Here is a 19,734-nt window from a genome sequence, read left to right on the forward strand (position 1 = left end):
ACACTAAATGTATCTAATATTGTGTTGGTCATATTTAAATCATTCATTACGTTTTGTTGGGAAAAAAAGAGGATAAAAAAAAAATCGCATATCGAATCGCAATCGCAATATTTTGGTAAAAAATCGCAATTAGATTATTTTCCCAAATCGTTCAGCCCTATTCTGAATGGTAAGTACACTTTGTCACTTCACTTGTTTTTACTTTGGCTAAGGTCATACGGTCTAGTCGGTGACGAGAACATCGCAATGCTAGATAATAGTGTGTGCATGTACGAGTATGTCACAAATACAGTGTGTTTATGTAAGTTACTGTTTGTGAAAAGTGTTTATGTAAATGCAAGTAACGGGAACGCCATTATGCCTGCTACACGAGTAAAGCTCCAGCTGGAAAGTAAAATGTTATCTGACAACAGTAATGGACCAAGCAGGTTGTAGTGGCTAAAGTTCCCTTCTTGTTATCAGGAATTCATTTTCAACATATTCATTCACTTAACCACTCTAGACGGAAAGAACGAGTCTCTACGCGTGTTTAGTGCGTTTAACAACGGTAGAAAACAGTGTTTCGCTCCGTCCTTACTGAATACTGAACAATGAAATAAATGGCAGTTCTTATACATTCCATCAATTTCGAGCAGACTACGTCGTAGCTCACTACCACGCGCACTCCAAAGCAACTCTTATGTCCCATGCATATCTGGTTATTCTAAGCATTGCATGTACACTAAACATATATTAAACTGAAATGCAAAACTATAAAATACAATTATGCAATCATTATAATGAGCAATCACTAAATATGAATCTAAACAAAATAATATCTTAATCTGAGTCTAAATTACAATGTGGAAAATGGCACTAACACAGATGTAGAACATAACGTAACGTGTTTACCTCCGTTTATTAGCGTTCAAACATTGTTTTCTCATTATATCGTTGTATTTGTCAACTTGTGTCTGTAATTGTAACACAACATTCAAATACACTTCACCTGCAATGTTGTCACTTTTTAAAACCCTTTATCTATACAGGCGTAATTGTGCCAAGTGTGAGCAAATGCCTACAGAGCCTGAGAATGGATGCTGCAGGGAGATGCCACAGGTAAAATTATTTGTGAATGACATGGTAATTATGCAGTCATCTTGTTTTATATTCCATGATACTTACACTTTCAATATTCAAGGTAACAAGAAGACTACTGCAGCTTCCAAACCAACCAACGTGCATCATCCGGGACTTTTAGCTGTGTGATTGAATGTGTTCTCACTACAGAATGCATTCAACATCTATAGAGCAGACTATGGGCCTTATGTCTAAGGGGAATATAGCAGTAAGTTGCTTTGTTTTTTATGCATATGAGTCATCAGTGATTTCTGCAATACAAATATAAATGGGGAAGAAAATACAATAAATTCATCTTCCCTCTGTCTTACTTTGCTTACTGCTCATCTTGCATGTGTCAACTGTTGACATGTTACATACCAAAACTGTTTCTATAGACTTGCTTCAAAGAATGCCACAGAGCTTTTTAAACATAGTTATTAAATGTACTGGCTAGTACATGGGTAATAAATACAAAAAAGACCAATTATAATAAAAACATTGATTACAAAATCACAATTTGTGCCATCAGTAGCCATACTGTTAACAAAGGAAGATTCAATAGATGTGTGTCACCATTTATTCTCTAAATACAATGTAAACTTTGCTCAGACGTTACAGGTATTTGGTGTACAGAAGCTTTGTTAGCAGGTCTTGGGGCTTTCTGGGACGGAGAATCTGGGTGGTCCTGCTCTTCTGCTCCAGATGGTGCTTTGGAGGATCTGTCTGACAGGCCACATGATGTAGCCTAGGACACTGTTCAGATGTTCTTCCTTAACCACAAGAGCAGCAATGTTATTCATGTTTTTTCCTGAATGTAATAAAAGGAAAATACTCCATACTGTAAATAAAATGTCATCTCACTGACCATTATCCCTGCACTGCAATGCATGAAACATGAACTAAAAGCCAATACATCTCTAGCATTTGAAGAAATGTTGTATTCCATTACACCTAATATCAGTTTCACAACACAGAAAAGTAGGTACAATAACATTGGCATACTACCAACCCGGCATTTTTCTCATAAATCATTATGAAATAATCATACAGTGAACAGTATTTTTAACTTGTGCTGTACTATACACAAAACCCTCAAATGCCCCACATTGACAAACTGTTTTGGTAACTGCAGGTGAGTCTAAGCTGCTTATCAAGTCGTTTATGAATGATGCCTTTTTGGTGCGAGAATTCTCTAACCTTAACAACGGGAATCATACATTTTAGCGATACATTATTATCCGTTGGTTATCAACTAGTATTATTAGCTATGATAATGCCTTGAGCAATCTAATAGCTAGCGAGCTGTTTACGGCCACAACCCACACAAAGTTCTAAATGCCCGTGATATGTTGTGCTGTTGGACGTGACAACAGACGCCAAAGAAACCTAGATGTACAATTGATACAATCGTGAATAATTGCTGTGTCTTCTCTCTGCAGCTAAACTCTCCTGAGCAAGCTAGAGTGCTAATAGCTAGCGAGCTGTATAGCTCTTTTCTATGGGCTTTAGCTACAACTCGTTAGCCCATATTGACACTCTTGCTTGCTCAGGAGATAAGACACAGCACTTATTCACGATTGTATCAATTAACCACCACTAAAATAACACGGTTCATAAATCGTTGTTTGAATTAGTCCCCCTACAACATGCTAACGTCGTTAACCACCACACTGAATGGGCAAGTAACAGAATTATTTTTAAAAATACTTACATTTCCCTCGCCTGAAGTTCATTCAGGGACATTGCCTTCAAATATGAATTCAATCCATTTCGCTTGTGTCTTCTGAGGCTGGAACGTGATGTAGAGATCTGGCCAGCCCACCACAGCGCATCTTGAGTCCTTAGTTTGCTTCATGCTGCTAGCTAGCTAGCTATTCAAAGAATATCCGAGCTTTGCAATAATGGCTTGCGCTCTGGCAAATATGTAATGAGTGTGGGGGGTGGGCCAAGGCCATGTAGGGAACCTCCCAATGTCTTGTGACAGGCCAATAAAACGGGAATCTCATTCGCAGACTCAATCATGACGTTTCTGACCATAACAAAGATCCAGGAACCATAACAAAGATCGCCAATGGTTTTTTTCCAGCGTTTTTGGTTTGGTAGACACGCCAGATACCCAAATGAACGTGTAGAAGCACTAAAAAAGTGGAATTTTCATAATATGGCCCCTTTAAGTGCTACCCGCTTTTTTTTTTTTTTTTTACAAAATCAAGAAAATCAATTATAATCAAGATATCAGTGGACAAAATTCAACAAATTTACAAATGAAGCAAGGTTTTCCATAACTATTTGATTTATGTGAATTTCATTTGAAATCAGGTCAGTTTACATAGCACAACATGGGTGGATGGGGCACCAGCACTGTCCTCCTGAATCCTCCTCACGGTGGCTGCAGTGGCTGAGGTTCTTGGAACATGTTGTCTTCTCAGGATTTAAGGTTTCACCAGTGTCTTTCCCAGTTCCTCGAGAAAAAGGCTTATCCTCTGGAGCTTCCCTCTCTTCCACTCCGGGTTCAGTGCCATCCAGGTGACAAAGGCGTTGTACGCCATAATGTCCAATATGGTAAATAAAATCGCCAGTGGCCAGCGTAGGGTCCTCCTTTTACAGCTGTAGGCAGACACCAGCTTGTCTATGTTGTCCACCCCTCCTTTTGTGGCATTATAATCCATGATGATCTCTGGTTTTTGATGCTCCAGGCCAGAGATTCTCCCATCCCAGTGCAGTGTACTCATGAGTATCACATTCTTGCGTTTTTTTGGCACATAGGATACCAGGGACGTGTCAGCCGTGTACACAAACTTGGAAGAGTTGACAGGCCTGTTCTTTGTAGGCAGCAGTTGGGGTGGGAGCTGAGACCTGTTTTTCCTTATCGTTCCCACACACACACTTACAGCAGGCCCACTCAAATACACGCGCGCGCAAATACACGCGCGCGCAAATACACGCGCGCGCAAACACACACGCGCACAGAACACACACACACCACACACACACACACTTACAGCAGACCCAGACAGGAGGAGAACAGACTTTAGGTACACAGGACCTACAATTTCCACACTTTTATTTGCCCGGGTCCAGTGGACCTGAACACCCTGTATGTAATATAAATGTGTAGGGGGGGGTTACGGTGCGCGGTCAATGAAAATTTTGTCTGATATATGTTCTTCGCAGAAAATGAGCCAAAGCCAATGAGTCTGAGTTTGAAAAAATGATTAATTATATTATTTTTGTTAAGATAAAAAATGAAAACGGGTCCCACAGACCCGAATACCATACAAGGGTTAACATGCAGGTATCCCAGTGCTCCTTGAAGGTGCGATAGTTTTTTGTCTTAAAAAAACAACGATTCTAAATCTACCAAATTAACTGAGCTCTGAAAGAGGTCCAAGAAACTTTAGAATTTTAAAATATGTGTGCGTTCTGTGAATCCCGGTGTTGTTCATGTTATTATAATTGCAAGCGAAATACATTGCACCATCGACTGTATAGTGTTGCACGATGCAATTAGCTATCCATGACCATTTTGTCCTGACTGGTAGTCTTCTTTGATTTTGGTCATCTTAATTGACCCTCTGGCAGGTCATAGTCGAGGGCAGACGTGTGGCCACCGCAAGAGTAGCGTGGATAAGGACGTCCGTTTCTTCAGCACCCATGGCTGCAGAAGCCGAGGAAATGGCCTGAGCTGATTGATTTTTTTTACCCCAGATTATCAAATAGGCTTAATTCTACAAATAGCTTACATTTATCTTAGGACATTTGCCTAGCACACTGAATAGTCTGATAAGCCTAAATATAGCAATGTATCGAGCAGAATACATACATTATACTAGTAGCCTAATTAGTAGGCTATGACACCAGCATAACTACTGTAACGTAACTGAATATACTTGCATTCTTGAAATTATAATATGTATTATGTATGTATGTATTTTACCTCAAAATACCCTTACGTGATGAAAAGATGTGTCCGTGGACGCAAGGGTAGTGTGCATGGACGCATTAGTGATCTAATGTTATTGTAATGTCTAATGCATTGGAAATTCTAAATTCTAATGCATTGGAGGGAAGGGTCAAATGATGACATCAGACAGCTGTGCCTCCTGGCAGGACCAGTAGTTGGGTCTGGAGTTTTCCCTAAAAGTCTCAGTGTTTTTTTCCTCAATAGGAGGTTGATCCTTATTCCTGTTTTCTTTTAAGGAATAAACACTGACGGAGACATTTATCAGAAGTGTGTGCTTATATGGCGTAAACACATGTATTGAAATAGGTTTCAAAGTCAGTACCGTGACGGAGATTTAAATTGCTAAAGGCTCTCGGCTCGCTCTCACGCACGCACGCACGCTCACACTCATCTACACAAATACACACACACACACACACACACACACAGAAAGACTGAGATTGGGTCAGAAAGAGATCGGTAGCGAGAGAGGATGGACTTGAGTTTTAATATAATAATTCATTCAGTTTGACAACATTCATTATAACTTCGGCAGGCAAGAGAACGGATCAAATCTTGAGTAATCTTGTGCAGATACTTACTTAAGTGATCTACCTATACATCAAAGGTCTCATGCAACCAACTGGCAATACAATCCAAAAGCACAGGATCAAATATGCACACTGGTATTGCAACAAGAGAGAGCTTCTCATCTTTACATGACATTACATTTTTTTTTTATATGGAAATTTGGAACAATGACCAATACAATTAGCCTTTTCGTATGGTACAACACATTTAAGTGAAGTCTTTAGTCCCTAATGGACAACCTGTCGCGAGTCCCTCGCATGTAAAGAGTCCTTTTTGGAGCCAGGAGTTAAATAGAGCACGAGCTGTTTCAGCTTCTTCCTGAACTCCCTCCTTGTCAGGCAGTAGATGAAGGGATTTAAACAGCTGTTTGTGTGCGCAAGGCAAACGGTCGCAGGAAAAATGTAGGTATGCACAACGTAGTATGCCTCATCCCAGTAGACAACATTAAGTTTGACCAGCACTCCCCACAGCGTAATGGCATGGTTGGGCATCCAGCACAGAAAGAAAGCCGCAACGACAATGGTGACAGATTTGGTGACATGCAGTTTCCTTCTTGACGCGTCGCTTTTCATGCTTCGCTTTTTCACGAACCTCACAAGTAGTAAGTAGCTTACGCACAGTATTAACATAGGTAAAACGAAGGCGATCAGGAGTTTCTGGAGGTGGTACATTGCTAGCCAGTACTGTCCACCAGGAAACTTTAACAGGCACAGTTTCTCCCCGGCGATGTTGGTCACCGTGGAAAAGATGGATGTTGGCGCGGTGGCCAGAGTGGCGACGGCCCACATAAAAGCGCACACCCATTTAACAGAACACAGTGGTTTACACGAGTGGCTTTTAGTGGATGACGCCACTGACCAATACCGTGTTATGCTCATAGCAGTGAGAAAGAAAACACTGGCGTACATGTTCATTACTGTCACAGACAGAATAATTTTGCACATGGCGTCTCCAAACGGCCAGCTAAAATCCAGAGCTATATCCACTGCCCAGAATGGCAAAGTCAAAACAAACTGAAAGTCTGTTATAGCCAAGTTAAATATAAAATAGTTTATAGTGGAACTCTTTCTCCCTCGTTTGAGTTTTATCAAAAAAAAGACCAGTAGGTTGCCCACTAACCCAACTGCGCACACGACGGAATAGACTACGGATATCACGATTCTCAGGACTGGGCTTCTGTCCGCAGTAACGTCGATGTCCTCAGCACTTCCATACCTGTCCTCATCCCTCAGTGACATGTTCAGAGTGCTGTTCATGACCCCAAAATCCCTCATCCACTCTGTAAAACGATCCATTGCTTCACAGGTGAGCGCAGTGAGAAGATGACCTTTAGTGAATACAGTGAAGTTTCTTTGTCCAGCTTACAATGCTCCCAAGCCGGAGAGGCGCGCATCTCCTCCTTACAGCAAGACGGTGTGCGTCAAGTGAGAGGACTGGTTGAGTATTTAAGAGGGGCGTCTCGCTTTAGCCCACCCTACTGCTGCCCGATTGGCCATGTTTATTTAAGAGGTGTAGAGTCGTGTTTGTTAGATAAAGCATGCTTCGGGCTTTCGTGTTATCCATGGCATGAAAGCTGGAGCCTGCTGCGCATTTTTGAAGTGGATAATTTGAATTTGTATTGTACAAGCCTACATGGCATCCACTCTTCATGCACATTACAAATAAATGAAGGTTTCTACTGAATGCTTCTACTCGGTAGCCAAGCACACACTTTACCTGCCTGCCTGTCAACCCTGATTCACCAGTCTCATACTGACTTCACATTTAAATGAAAAGACTAGAATTTTCCACATATACCTAAGGCTATTATCCATCTTGAACACATTGAGCTTTATGATGTGTACTCTCCGTATCACTAATTTAGGTTTTCCTTCCAAACGTGACCGAAATATTAACTATTACTCAAAACCCTCTTTCTTCCTTTAGTAAGTGGTAGAGTAATTTTACATTTTTTAACATTTTTCACCCACCACCACCAGCAGCAGCAACCCTCATCCCAATCATTCAAATAATTATAAAGCCCTTGATTAGCTGAACCAGACGTGCTATGCTAATGAGGAGTGGGCTCAGTCATATATGGAGAGCAGGGGCAGCTGCAGGAAGCCAGAACAACAGGAGTATAACCGGCTGGCCTCTGATCTGTCTTACCAGGGCTCAGGTCAAGACTTCCGCTATGAGCGCTTTCATGGTTGTGTTGACCTTAGGTTAATATGTAGAACGTTGAACCTTTGTTTCTTTCCAATATTGTGTGTGTGTGTGTGCACTTTGAAACACACTTTCTCTGTGAAAGACGGTCATATTTAACAGTCTCTCATTGCTGTCTTATGACTTAAAAACATCATTGCACATTCATAACAGACCAGTCCACCCAAGTCAAAGATGACAGTTTTTTGTAATGAGAAAAATGATTATGTTCTTCAAATGTGACAAAAAAACGGATTACATTTTGACCTGCTGGTCCTCCATAGTCATTGTTCCATTGGTTTGGATGTATGGTTTGGGTTGCAGACTCATCCCAAGATCATGTGATGACAAAGGTCAAGTGGTCTGTTCTGACCAGTCTAGAGAGAGAGAGACTCCCCTACACCATGATGATACCAGCAGGGGTGTAGTGATGGGTGGTCCCATTAAGGGACCCAATGCTGGACAGGGACCCAGGAACATCCAAGGCTGTATATACTTTAAGATCTAGATGTTGAGATTTGTCAGGAGCTACGCCTGTGTTGGACTAGTGAAGAATAGTGGTGGTTAGCTTGGTTTTTGCCTAAACATGGTGCTCTGTGTTCTGGCCCAAGCATCAAAGGAGCAATATGTAGACGGGACACCAAGCGGTTAAAATCGCTACTGCATCCCAAATTCAAAATATTGGACAGCGCTGAGAGCCAGAGGAAGAACGACAGAGAGAGGAGAGAGTGTCCAGAGGAAGAACAACAGAGAGAGGAGAGAGAGTCTAACGCTGGCAGAATTTGACCACATCCATTGATTGTCACAATATTGAATACATTCTTCTAAAACGGTTATAACAAGGTTAATAAAGGTATAATATGGTTTCTATTTAATAAAATAGATGAATAGCTAGTAGCTAGGGATGGGCATGAGTAATGGTACTCTATTTGGACGTCATGCCGAGGCTTTTTTGGTTGTGTAGAATCAAGCATTATCTGTCAGTCCAGTTTGTTTGCTTAGTTCCATGACGGTCCCATGCTCTGTGTGCATCCTTACCTGGCAACCCGGGTTGTTGAAATGGCACCTGTTTGCCTCCTTACCTGGCAACCCAGGGTGTTGAAATGGCACTGGAGAAATGGTTGGAGTCACATAGGCCAAAACGGTGTTCCACTCCAGGACGTATATTTTAAAAGGAGAATATACTGGCTATAGCATTGTTGCCGGAGAGGCCAGTATTTGAGTTTAGCATGTTTCCTTAATCTCTGATCTCTCATTATCATGTTCATTTTATGATTTAGTACAGTAAATGTATTACATATTGGTCCTTTAAGGAGTAAATGTATTACATATTGGTCCTTTAAAGCTTTGCCTCACCAGACCAGAGGAGCTTTTCTATTTATGATTAGTTTTCGAGGGATTCACCTCAGGGTCTCCACTCCCATAAAGCTGCAGAAGTTCTGCTATGAGGGTCACAGTGGAAGCCTAGGAAGGCCATGTGGGTGGTTCGTCATCTAGTCCAGCACCTAGTTAGCTACCTACACAGGTGACTTGTAGACCTACAACTTTGCATGAACTACATTACAGTTATATCTTGGCTTGCTGCATAGTCACAGGAGACTACATGACAGTTATATTTAGGCTTGCTGGATAGTCACAGGGGACCACATTACAGTTATATCTTGGCTTGCTAGATAGTCACAGGAGACCACATTAGTTATATCTTGGCTTGCTGAATAGTCACATGGGACTACATGACAGTTATATTTAGGCTTGCTGGATAGTCACAGGAGACCACATTAGTTATATCTTGGCTTGCTGGATAGTCACAGGGGACTACATTACAGTTATATCTTGGCTTGCTGGATAGTCACAGGAGACCACATTAGTTATATCTTGGCTTGCTGGATAGTCACAGGGGACTACATTACAGTTATATCTTGGCTTGCTGTCAAGGCCCTAACTTGGATTTTGAACACTAAACACCTGGTGTGTGTGTGTGTGTGTGTGTGTCAAGGCCCTAATTTGGATTTTGAATGTGTGTGTGAATCAATTTGTGCTCTTAAGACACATCCTCGGGCATTGGAGGCGGGTGTACTAGCTAGGAGGCTAAAACCCATGGGTGCTCTTAAGACACAACTTTTGATAATCAATGCAAATGCAGTGACATTGAGAACATTGTTTACACCCTTCCCCTTCCCCACTCACAAACAAGCACAAAACATACTTCTATGAGGTCGAAGACACATCTGAATAAATAAATATAACATATTTTTAATTCCGTTATATATTCAGGCTATGACACATCTGTAAAAAGTGGTGCAGTGTGAATACTTATGCCACTGTCTGCTATCGTGTCTCTGACTTCAGACTCTCAGTCTGTCTGGTTGTTTTGTGACAATGACAATAAAGTACTTTAAACTTTCTTACACCTTCAGACGGTCATGCATGGAATTGCAGTGACCATGATGTGCATTTGAGGCAGTATTGAGCTTTTTCTCACTTGATTACACTTGTTTTGCTGCAAAAGCTGGAAATCGTCAACAGCCATTGGTCTAAGTTTTGACACTACTGTCTTAATTAGTGATCAATACCTGTAGGCCACTGGTCCTCTGCATCACCTATGTGTGATTTATGATTAATTAAAGTTGACTACCCTCACTGAATCAATCACACCATCTTATCAATCAGCTAACCATATGTACACTTGTAAATTACTTTTTATGGGTGCTATAAAAAGTGAAAGTTTTTTTTTTATAGACCCTTTCCTAAGCACATATTTAAGGTTTGAAAGGGAGTAGTTCACATCATTAAACCAACTAAATGGATCCATTCAGTAGTGTCCCAGTGCAATCAAATCATCTCTTGTCATGCAACTTGTGTTTCTGCTGGTAGTTCTACCAGAACTAACTTTTAATTGAGGCAGGAAGGTTGTTACGAAGTATTTCTCAAATAGTGTGATATTCAGTTAAGGAAGAGAAGGAAAGTATTACCATACAATGTGTTTTTTTTCTTCTTTCTTTTATGTGTTTTAATTTTCAACACAGAATCAAAACGGAAACAACATGGCAGACAGCGGAAATGGAAGGACGTCTAAACCCCTGACAGACCAAGACCAAGTGAGACCAAAAAAAAAAAAAGTTTTAATACAAAGCAATAGAGCTCTTTAAATAATTATATAATTACGAAAGAAATGACATGTACGATAACAACAACAACACATACTTATCAAACAAAATGTAAAAATATGTAGATAAAATAAATTAAATTTTGTACACAAGAAAAAGAATATTATAATTATAATAAGAAGAAGAAAAAGAAGAAAGAAAGAACCAGCCAATCTACTGAAGCTGTAACTTCATTTGAAAAAGCACACTAGGACGAGTCTGTATACAGTAACCCCCCCTCCCCCTCCCCCACAGGCCTAATTAGCATCTGATAGCTCATAGCGCCAAGTGATCAAATAAACTAGGGTTTTGAGGAAGTTCCTCTGTGTAAGATATGAAGAAATAACAATACACACTTCCCCCCCCTCTCTAGAAATATAAGCAATCCAATGACCTTTGAACTTGGAAATTGACAGGACACACAAACGTGAGCCAGAATGAGCCATGGATTTTGAGTCGCTTTGAGATGCAGAGATGCAGCTGCTGTAAATTCTGGAATTATTCAGCGTGCGTTAAACTTTGCTTTGATAGTGAGGGGGATTTAAAACACATTCAATCTTTGAATAAATCCCACAGAGATGGAAAAGTCAAGGGCATTTAGTCTCCTGGCGAGGTGTCCCTCTGACGGACCTCATCATCCAGAAGACTTCTGATCAGGAGAAGGCAGGGACAGCTAAACCAGCTGCTCCTGCGGAATATCAAGCTAATAATTGGAGGGGAAGCCTGGAGGTGACCTTATAGGAGGAACCGGAGATCTTGAATTACCCTCCTTCCATGGCCCGCTTCCCTATAGGAGGAACCGGAGATCTAGAATCAGCCTCCTTCCATGGCCCGCTTCCCTATAGGAGGAACCGGAGATCTAGAATCAGCCTCCTTCCATGGCCGTCTCCCTATAGGAAGAACCGGAGATCTAGAATCAGCCTCGTTCGATGGCCGTCTCCCTATAGGAGGAACCGGAGATCTAGAATCAGCCTCCTTCCATGGCCGTCTCCCTATAGGAAGAACCGGAGATCTAGAATTAGACTCCTTCCATGGCCGTCTCCCTATAGGAGGAACCCCAAGCACTCATATTCAAACATATTCTTTTTTTTCCTTTTTTTTTTTTTTAACCACAGCAGAATGTCCTCCAGCATGTAGCCTGGCAACCATTCTCCAACCTCACGTGAGAAATACTGATGTTTGTTCAAGAGAAACATCACAATTTTGTTTTTCTACACACCTTCAGGTCGGGTGAACTATACTGATGGTTTGGAGGGAATCTTAACATTAATTAATTCGTTAATAATTCATGGCATTGAGCATCCACATGAGCTTAAATCTTTCGGTCAAATCAAACAACATTTTAAAAACAAGTCCTGTTTTTTCCCCCCTTCAGGACAGATTGAGAGACGAGATCCTTTGGAGTGAGGGGCACGAGAGAAAGGGGAAGCAATAAGCACAGTAGTCGGTGCGTCTCTAAAGGCTAGACCCTGCCATGGCAACCAGTGAGGAATGCTCTCGCACTGCATACATCTCTACACGTCTTAAAAGCGTCATAAATAATCGGCACAGAAAAGAAAAGTTGAAATACGTTTACTGACCCTGTCCTTCCCGCTCCTAAACCCTCAGCTGATTCAGGGTCTGTTGATGGTTTCAAACGGAGACACAGGAATAAAAACGATGGTGAATGCATGATTGAGAAGTGATTCTGAAGTGGAGTCATATACCAAAACAAAAGAGTATAAAAGGGATCATTCTATAATAAAGGGACAAACACAGATCTGTGAAGAAAAAAACACACATCTCCACCGTCCACGAGGGAAAAGTCCAAATAAAGTCACCCTCAGGACAGTCGTGTCTTACATTTTCTGTGTTTTTTTTTCTTAATATATATTTATATATATATTTATATATATGTACAAAAGTAAAACTGAAAATATATTTCTCTTCTCTGTACACAGTATTAGTTTTTTCCTCTTCGCCTCTCCTCCTCTTCCTCCTCCTCTTTGTCTTGTATACAAAAGGGCGTCTAGATTCTCTTCAGTCTCCTTTTCTCTTTCAACTTCCTGACCTTTCAGTCCTCTGTTGAAAAAAAAAAAAAAAAGACTTCCTTGTCCAGGTTCACTACACACACACACACACACACGCGCAACCACACGCACGCACACGCACGCACACACACACACTCGTCCTTTCTCTCTCAGTGCTCTCCTCTGTCCACTGCAGGCTAGTCTCTGTGTAGAGGGAGGTCAGCGTATGGTGGTGGTGGGGTTCAGTCCAGTGAGATGACATCAGGGAGGGCGCCGTACATGACCGCCGCTGCCGCGTCATTCCTGGCGGTTGCCGAGAGCGACGATAGCGACGAGCTGTGGGCGTGGCTGCTGCTCTCCCTCAGGCCGCCGGGCGACACCAGGCCGCTGCTGCTGCCACTGCTGCTGCTGCCGCCGCCGCTGTTCCCATTGGTCATCGCCGAGCCCAGGCCCGCCCCTCCGGCCGTGGCCACTGCGCCGGATTGGTCCAGGAACAGCTGGGAGGAGGTGTAGGGCAGGAAGCGGTTCATCAGGAGCTCGTGCTCCTCTGGAGAGGTCGCCGAGGCCGAGGCTGCTGCAGCCGCCGCCATCACCATGTTATAATGCTGCAGACACAGAGAGAGAGACAGGACGGGAGAGAGAGAGAGGAAGAGAGAGAGAGAGACAGGGAGAGAGAGAGACAGTCAGGGAGAGAGAGAGCGACAGGAAGGGAGAGAGAGATAGGGAGAGAGAGAGAGAGAGGGAGAGAGAGAGAGAGACAGGAAGGGAGAGAGAGACAGGGAGAGAGAGAGAGAGAGAGACAGGGAGAGAGAGAGAGAGAGACATAGAGAGAGAGACAGGGAGAGAGAGAGAGACAGAGACAGGGAGAGAGAGAGAGAGAGAGAGACAGGAATGGAGAGACAGGGAGAGAGAGACAAAGCAATACGAAGAGATGGAAAAGGGAGGAATAAAGAGAGAGAGAGAAGAGGCAGAGACAGCAGTTAGAAAAGAGAGAGAAAGAAACAAAGCCAAACAGAGATGAAGAGCCACACACACACAGATAGGAGAGAGAGAGACACACACGCACACAGAGACAGGACAGAGATAGACACACACACATACACAGAGACACACACACACACACACACACAGAGAGAGAAAGAGACACACACAGATAGAGACACACACACACAGAGAAAGAGACACACACACACACACAGAGATAGAGACACACACACACAGAGATAGAGACACACACACAGAGAGAGAGACACACACACACACACAGACAGGACATAGACACACACACACACACACACAGAGATAGAGAGACACACACACACACACACACACACACACAGAGATAGAGACACACACACACACAGAGATAGGACAAAGATAGAGACAGAGAGAGAGAGAGAGAGAGAGAGAGAGAGAGAGAGAGAGAGAGAGAGAGTTAGTTTTGGTCTCCATTTCTAGTCTACAGTATTGATTATGGCTAGTGTCTTAGTGGAGCAGGAGAGTATTATGGGATGGCCGGCTGAAAGCTTTCTGTCATGTAGGAGGCCTATAGGAGCCCACGCTATAGGAGACACTTAGGATAACTGATAATGACAGGCTCACATTACACACTATGGAGCCACATGACATGGCTCCATGGCCACGCATCCACTTCCTGGTAGCTTTGTCTTTTCTCTCCCCGATCCACGGGGGAAAAGTAAGCCCCGTGCAACACTGCCCCCTAGCTGCAAGCACAAGCCTTGACAGCAGCCCCTCTGCTTACCTGATTGTCGCTCTGTAAGAAGGAGTGAAAGAAATTCAAATCTGTTGACAAAGAGAGAAAAAAAAAAGACTCCAATTAGACACTGCAGACTGACACAGAGAGAGGCCATTCAGGTAACGTACACAGGTGAGAACCAACAGTTCAGGTTGTTTTTGTTTTTTTTTGCAGTAAAAGAAACTGCGTAGATCCTGAGAACTGGTGCTACTCTGTACTCTGACGTCTGGCAGCATAATGTCAGTAAGTGCTAACAGCTAGGCTGTGTTCAACACGGCCTTCTGGGCCCCTTGTCAGTACGTGAGCTAGCCTGTGTTCAACACGGCCTTCTGGGCCCCTTGTCAGTACGTGAGCTAGCCTGTGTTCAACACGGCCTTCTGGGCCCCTTGTCAGTACGTGAGCTAGGCTGTGTTCAACACGGCTTACTGGGCCCCTTGTCAGTATGTGAGCTAGCCTGTGTTCAACACTGCCTTCTGGGCCCCTTGCTCTAAGCATTAGAACCATCACAGATCATCAACACTAAGCTTCTTCACCCACCCAGAGGTTCCAGAGCATTGGACAGTTCTGGAACTACTACTGGAGGGACTAATAAAAAGGGAGAAATATTTCTTCAGACCAAACACATGTAGAAATTGCTTGCCATTAAGTATAGATACGGGCCTGTACTACGAAATTTCGAAATGAATACCAAAAGTAACCATGTAGAATCTATCATTTACAAGTACCCAATTATTTAAGTCTGATGTCTATACAGTATACATACATTCATATTTGAATCAGCGGAACAGATTGTGTGTGTCCTTGCAGCCAAGTGAACACAGTGAAATCATTTATAATAATTTACGGCGTGAGGAGAATGCATGCCAAGTCATTTCTGGAGTGTTTTGAAAGCTACACTGTTTATATCCAACTAGTGGGGAAACAAGCTAAAACACAAGCATGTGCACACACACACACACCCACACACTCATACACAGGCACACACTCATACACAGGCGCACACACACACAAAACAGAGGATAATATTTATATTCAGGATGCCCTTTGGCTCTTAGCCCCTCGGCCTGTAATAAGTCGTCCCACTGGGTCCCATTACCAGAGACGATCAAGAGCTCTTGACTCACCCTGCTAGGGGTGTACACACCCAAAGGGTTCGGTTCATGGAATATGGTAGAAGTAGCTGTAGTCCTGGATGTGTGTGTGTGTGTGTGTGTGTGTGTGTGTGTGTGTGGCGTCCCCAGCTCGCTGTGCGCGGGGTAGAAGTGGCGGTAGTCCTGGATATGTGTGTGTGTGTGTGTGTGTGTGTGTGTGTGTGTGTGTGTGTGTGTGTGTGTGTGTGTGTGTGTGTGTGTGTGTGGCGTACCCAGCTCGCTGTGCGCGGGGTAGAAGAGGCGGTAGTCCTGGATATATGTGTGTGTGTGTGTGTGTGTGTGTGTGTGTGTGTGTGTGTGTGTGTGTGTGTGTGTGTGTGTGTGTGTGTGTGTGTGTGGCGTACCCAGCTCGCTGTGCGCGGGGTAGAAGAGGCGGTAGTCCTGGATATGTGTGTGTGTGTGTGTGTGTGTGTGTGTGTCTGTGGCGTACCCAGCTCGCCGTGCGCGGGGTAGAAGTGGCGGTAGTCCTGAATATGTGTGTGTGTGTGTGTGTGTGTGTGTGTGTGTGTGTGTGTGTGTGTGTGTGTGTGTGTCTGTGGCTTACCCAGCTCGCCGTGCGCGGGGTAGAAGTGGCGGTAGTCCTGGATATGTGTGTGTGTGTGTGTGTGTGTGTGTGTGTGTGTGTGTGTGTGTGTGTGTGTGTGTGTGTGTGTGGGGGGCGTACCCAGCTCGCTGTGCGCGGGGTAGAAGTGGCGGTAGTCCTGGATGAGAGGTGGGGGCGGGGGGATGTAGCTGGTTTCCATGGAGGGCATGCTGGGAGCTCGCGCCACCGGAGACGACTGATGGTGCAGGTTCAACACACTGGAGAGAAAGAGAGAGACAGAGAGAGAGAGAGAGAGAGAGAGAGGGAGGGGGGAGAGAGAGAGGGTGGAGGGGGGAGAGGAGAGGAGAGGAGAGGAAGAGAGTTACACAGATACATCCCACACTTCGTCAGCGTTGCAATTAACACCTGAGGGTAAATGACAGAGTATTTTGTATTTATTTGATCTTATTTATGTGAGAGCTTCTCTTTTCTGTTCAATGCACTCTACCTCTAACTCTACCATATAAATGTCTTCCTCAAATGTAGTTAAGTACTGGATACTACAAAAAGTATAATACAATTGGTTACCACAATTTATAGAAACATTACAGAAAAATACTGCGGGCGAGCTTTAATTGAGCTATAATTCAATGAAAAATACAAGTTTCCCAGAAGTGGTCCATACCCCATAACACAGATGGTGTGTGTGTGTGTGTGTGTGTGTGTGTGTGTGTGTGTGTGTGTGTGTGTGTGTGATGAGACACATAACACAGATGGGGGGTGTGTGTGTGTGTGTGTGTGTGTGTGTGTGTGTGTGTGTGTGTGTGTGTGTGTGTGTGTGTGTGTGTGCGTGTGTGTGTGTGTGTGCGCGTGTGTGTGTGTGTGTGTGTGTGTGATGAGACACATGAGAGGAGGACACACCCTTTGCTGGTGGGTTGATATGTGGGGGACAGGGACGGACACGTCCTCTTGGGCGGGGGCTCCTCCTCCGTGTCTTCGTCTGAGGAACTGTCCAGTGTGAGGTCAATGATCTCCACCCTTTGGCTATCGCCGCCGCGCGACGAGCTGTTCCGATGGTCCGATGACACTGACCGGCACGAGTCTGAGAGAAGCCAGGAAAGAAAGGATGAAGGAAAGAGAGGATGAAGGAAAGAGAGGATGAAGGAAGGAGAGGATGAGAGAAAGAGAGGATGAAGGTAATAGGCTTATATAAAAGTGTTGTGTAATAAAATTATTTCCTGCACAAGTACCGTGTCTCTACGAAGCCTAAAGTAATGCTAAATGATCTATGTCTTTTTCTCTCTGTTATGAATCAGCACATGGCAGCAGAGCAGAGCTCTATGTTCTCTGCCTCGGCACTCCAGGTGGAGTGGAAGCTAAGCTAAGCTAAGCAGACAGCAGCCTTGTTTCCCGAGGAGGCCGAGACACTGCGTCTGGAGACAACACTGTCTGATGAAGTGGTCAATAAGAGTGGGACACTGAGACGGGCCGAGAGCCTCTCTCTCTCCCTCCCTTCCTCTCTCTCTCTCCCTTCCTCTCTCTCTCTCTCTCCCTTCCTGTCTCTCTCCCTTCCTGTCTCTCTCCCTTCCTGACTCTCCCTTCCTCTCTCTCTCCCCCTTCCTCTCTCTCTCCCCCTTCCTCTCTCTCCCCCTGTCTCTCTCTCCCCCTTCCTCTCTCTCTCCCCCTTCCTCTCTCTCTCCCCCTGTCTCTCTCTCCCCCTGTCTCGCTCTCCCCCTGTCTCTCTCTCTCCCTGTCTCTCTCTCTCTCCCTGTCTCTCTCTCTCTCCCTGTCTCTCTCTCTCTCCCTGTCTCTCTCTCTCTCCCTGTCTCTCTCTCTCTCCCTGTCTCTCTCTCTCTCCCTGTCTCTCTCTCTCCCTGTCTCTCCCTTCCTGTCTCTCTCTCTCTGGAGACACTACTGTCTGATGTAGTGGTCAGAGAGTACAGGCATGATCAGGTGACACCACACCACGCGGTGTACGCTCACAGGGGGGGAATATCAAGGGGTTTGTTTATCTTCTCGGAGCCTTCTGGAAGGATCTATGCTGAGAGCCAGGCCGTGGATGGTGGGAGATGGCCCGTGGTTGCTACTGGAGTTGAGGGCAGTAACTCAAGCAAGACAGCTGGACAAAGGGGACCTGTGTGAGTTGCGGCGGCCGTGACCGTGACCTAGCAGGCGGGATTGATGGGGTTAGGCGCACGCACGTACCCTCCAGTCCGTTGGACGTGGCGGACACCTCTTGCACAATCCTCTTGGATCTCATGGGATGCCAGTTCCCATCCTCCTTAAACTGGATCTCATCGCAGTCCGCACAACTGCTCAGGATCTCCATAAATAGCCTGACAACACACACACACACACACACACACACACACACACACACAAAAGCAGTACTATTTAGTCAAAGCAAATATATAAATTGACTGTGTTCTACTGCAATCCAACCCAATCTGAACACAATTTATTTAGGGCAAGAGGGGAAATCTTAAAGCAGACTGAGAAGAGAGACAGAGAGACAGAGAGAGAGAGAGAGAGAGAGAGAGAGAGAGAGAGAGAGAGAGAGAGAGAGAGAGAGACAGAGAGAGAGAGACAGACAGAGAGAGCGAGAGAGATAGAGAGAGAGATAGGGGGGGGTTTACCCATCGATAATGAGGTGCTCGTAGGGGGCCTTCTTGTCGCACACGGGACACACCCATGTGGGCTTCTTCTCGTTCATCTGGAGGTAGAGGGTGGCATCGAAACACTGCAAGTGCGAACAGGTCAGCGCCCGGCACGGGATCGCCAGCCGCATCTTCCCCAGCTGAGGACGCACACACACACACACACACACCCACACACACACACACACACACACACTTTTATAACTTATGGCCAAACAGCAAAACAAAAATATAAGGACGTAAATTCTAAGGTAAAGATGAAGAATCTGTAGGGGTGGGTGTGCAGACACACACACACACACTCACACATATATATCACAAGAAAGACACACATACTCAAATATACAGACACACACATCACAGACACACAGTCAAATATGCACACCACAGCACACAAACACAAACAGACCACAGGACATACACACACACGCAAAGTGAGTGAGTGAGTCCATGGGGACCTGTATCTGAATGCAGTGGCACTCACCGGACACAGTAGTGACACTCGCAGACTGGTGGTGGCGATCTCACTGTCTGGGTCAGCAGTCAGCTTCTCCTTGACTGAACAGAGAGGGAGAGAACAACCAAACACAGATCAAACACCTACACACACACACACACACACACACACACACACACAAGTAACACTTTGAAGTAGAACAAGCCTATTGCAACA

The 19,734-nt window shown here is 44.4% G+C and overlaps 2 protein-coding genes across 3 annotated transcripts in view; both read right to left on the reverse strand.

Annotated features, from left to right (window-relative positions):
• Nucleotides 1-5,529: 5,529 nt before the first annotated feature.
• On the reverse strand, nt 5,530-7,048 carry rxfp3.3a3 (relaxin family peptide receptor 3.3a3). Its single transcript, XM_012818628.3, has one exon. It carries the CDS (start codon nt 6,928-6,930, stop codon nt 5,863-5,865), a length of 1,068 nt encoding a protein of 355 aa, XP_012674082.1. The 5' UTR covers nt 6,931-7,048; the 3' UTR covers nt 5,530-5,862.
• A 3,754-nt stretch (nt 7,049-10,802) lies between these two features.
• Nucleotides 10,803-19,734, reverse strand: part of pias1b (protein inhibitor of activated STAT, 1b) — a 40,958-nt gene continuing 32,026 nt past the window's right edge. For both annotated transcript variants that reach the window (XM_012818712.3, XM_031564799.2), the window contains exons 8-14: nt 19,546-19,619; nt 19,041-19,201; nt 18,610-18,740; nt 17,326-17,506; nt 16,546-16,682; nt 14,737-14,777; nt 10,803-13,579 (exon numbers count right to left, since the gene is read on the reverse strand). In XM_012818712.3, coding sequence (XP_012674166.2) covers nt 13,217-13,579; nt 14,737-14,777; nt 16,546-16,682; nt 17,326-17,506; nt 18,610-18,740; nt 19,041-19,201; nt 19,546-19,619 — 1,088 coding nt within the window. In that variant the 3' untranslated portion in view covers nt 10,803-13,216. The remainder of the gene's footprint in view (nt 13,580-14,736; nt 14,778-16,545; nt 16,683-17,325; nt 17,507-18,609; nt 18,741-19,040; nt 19,202-19,545; nt 19,620-19,734) is intronic.

The sequence above is a fragment of the Clupea harengus genome, chromosome 3 (assembly GCF_900700415.2).
Source record: "Clupea harengus chromosome 3, Ch_v2.0.2, whole genome shotgun sequence".
NCBI lineage: Eukaryota > Metazoa > Chordata > Actinopteri > Clupeiformes > Clupeidae > Clupea > Clupea harengus.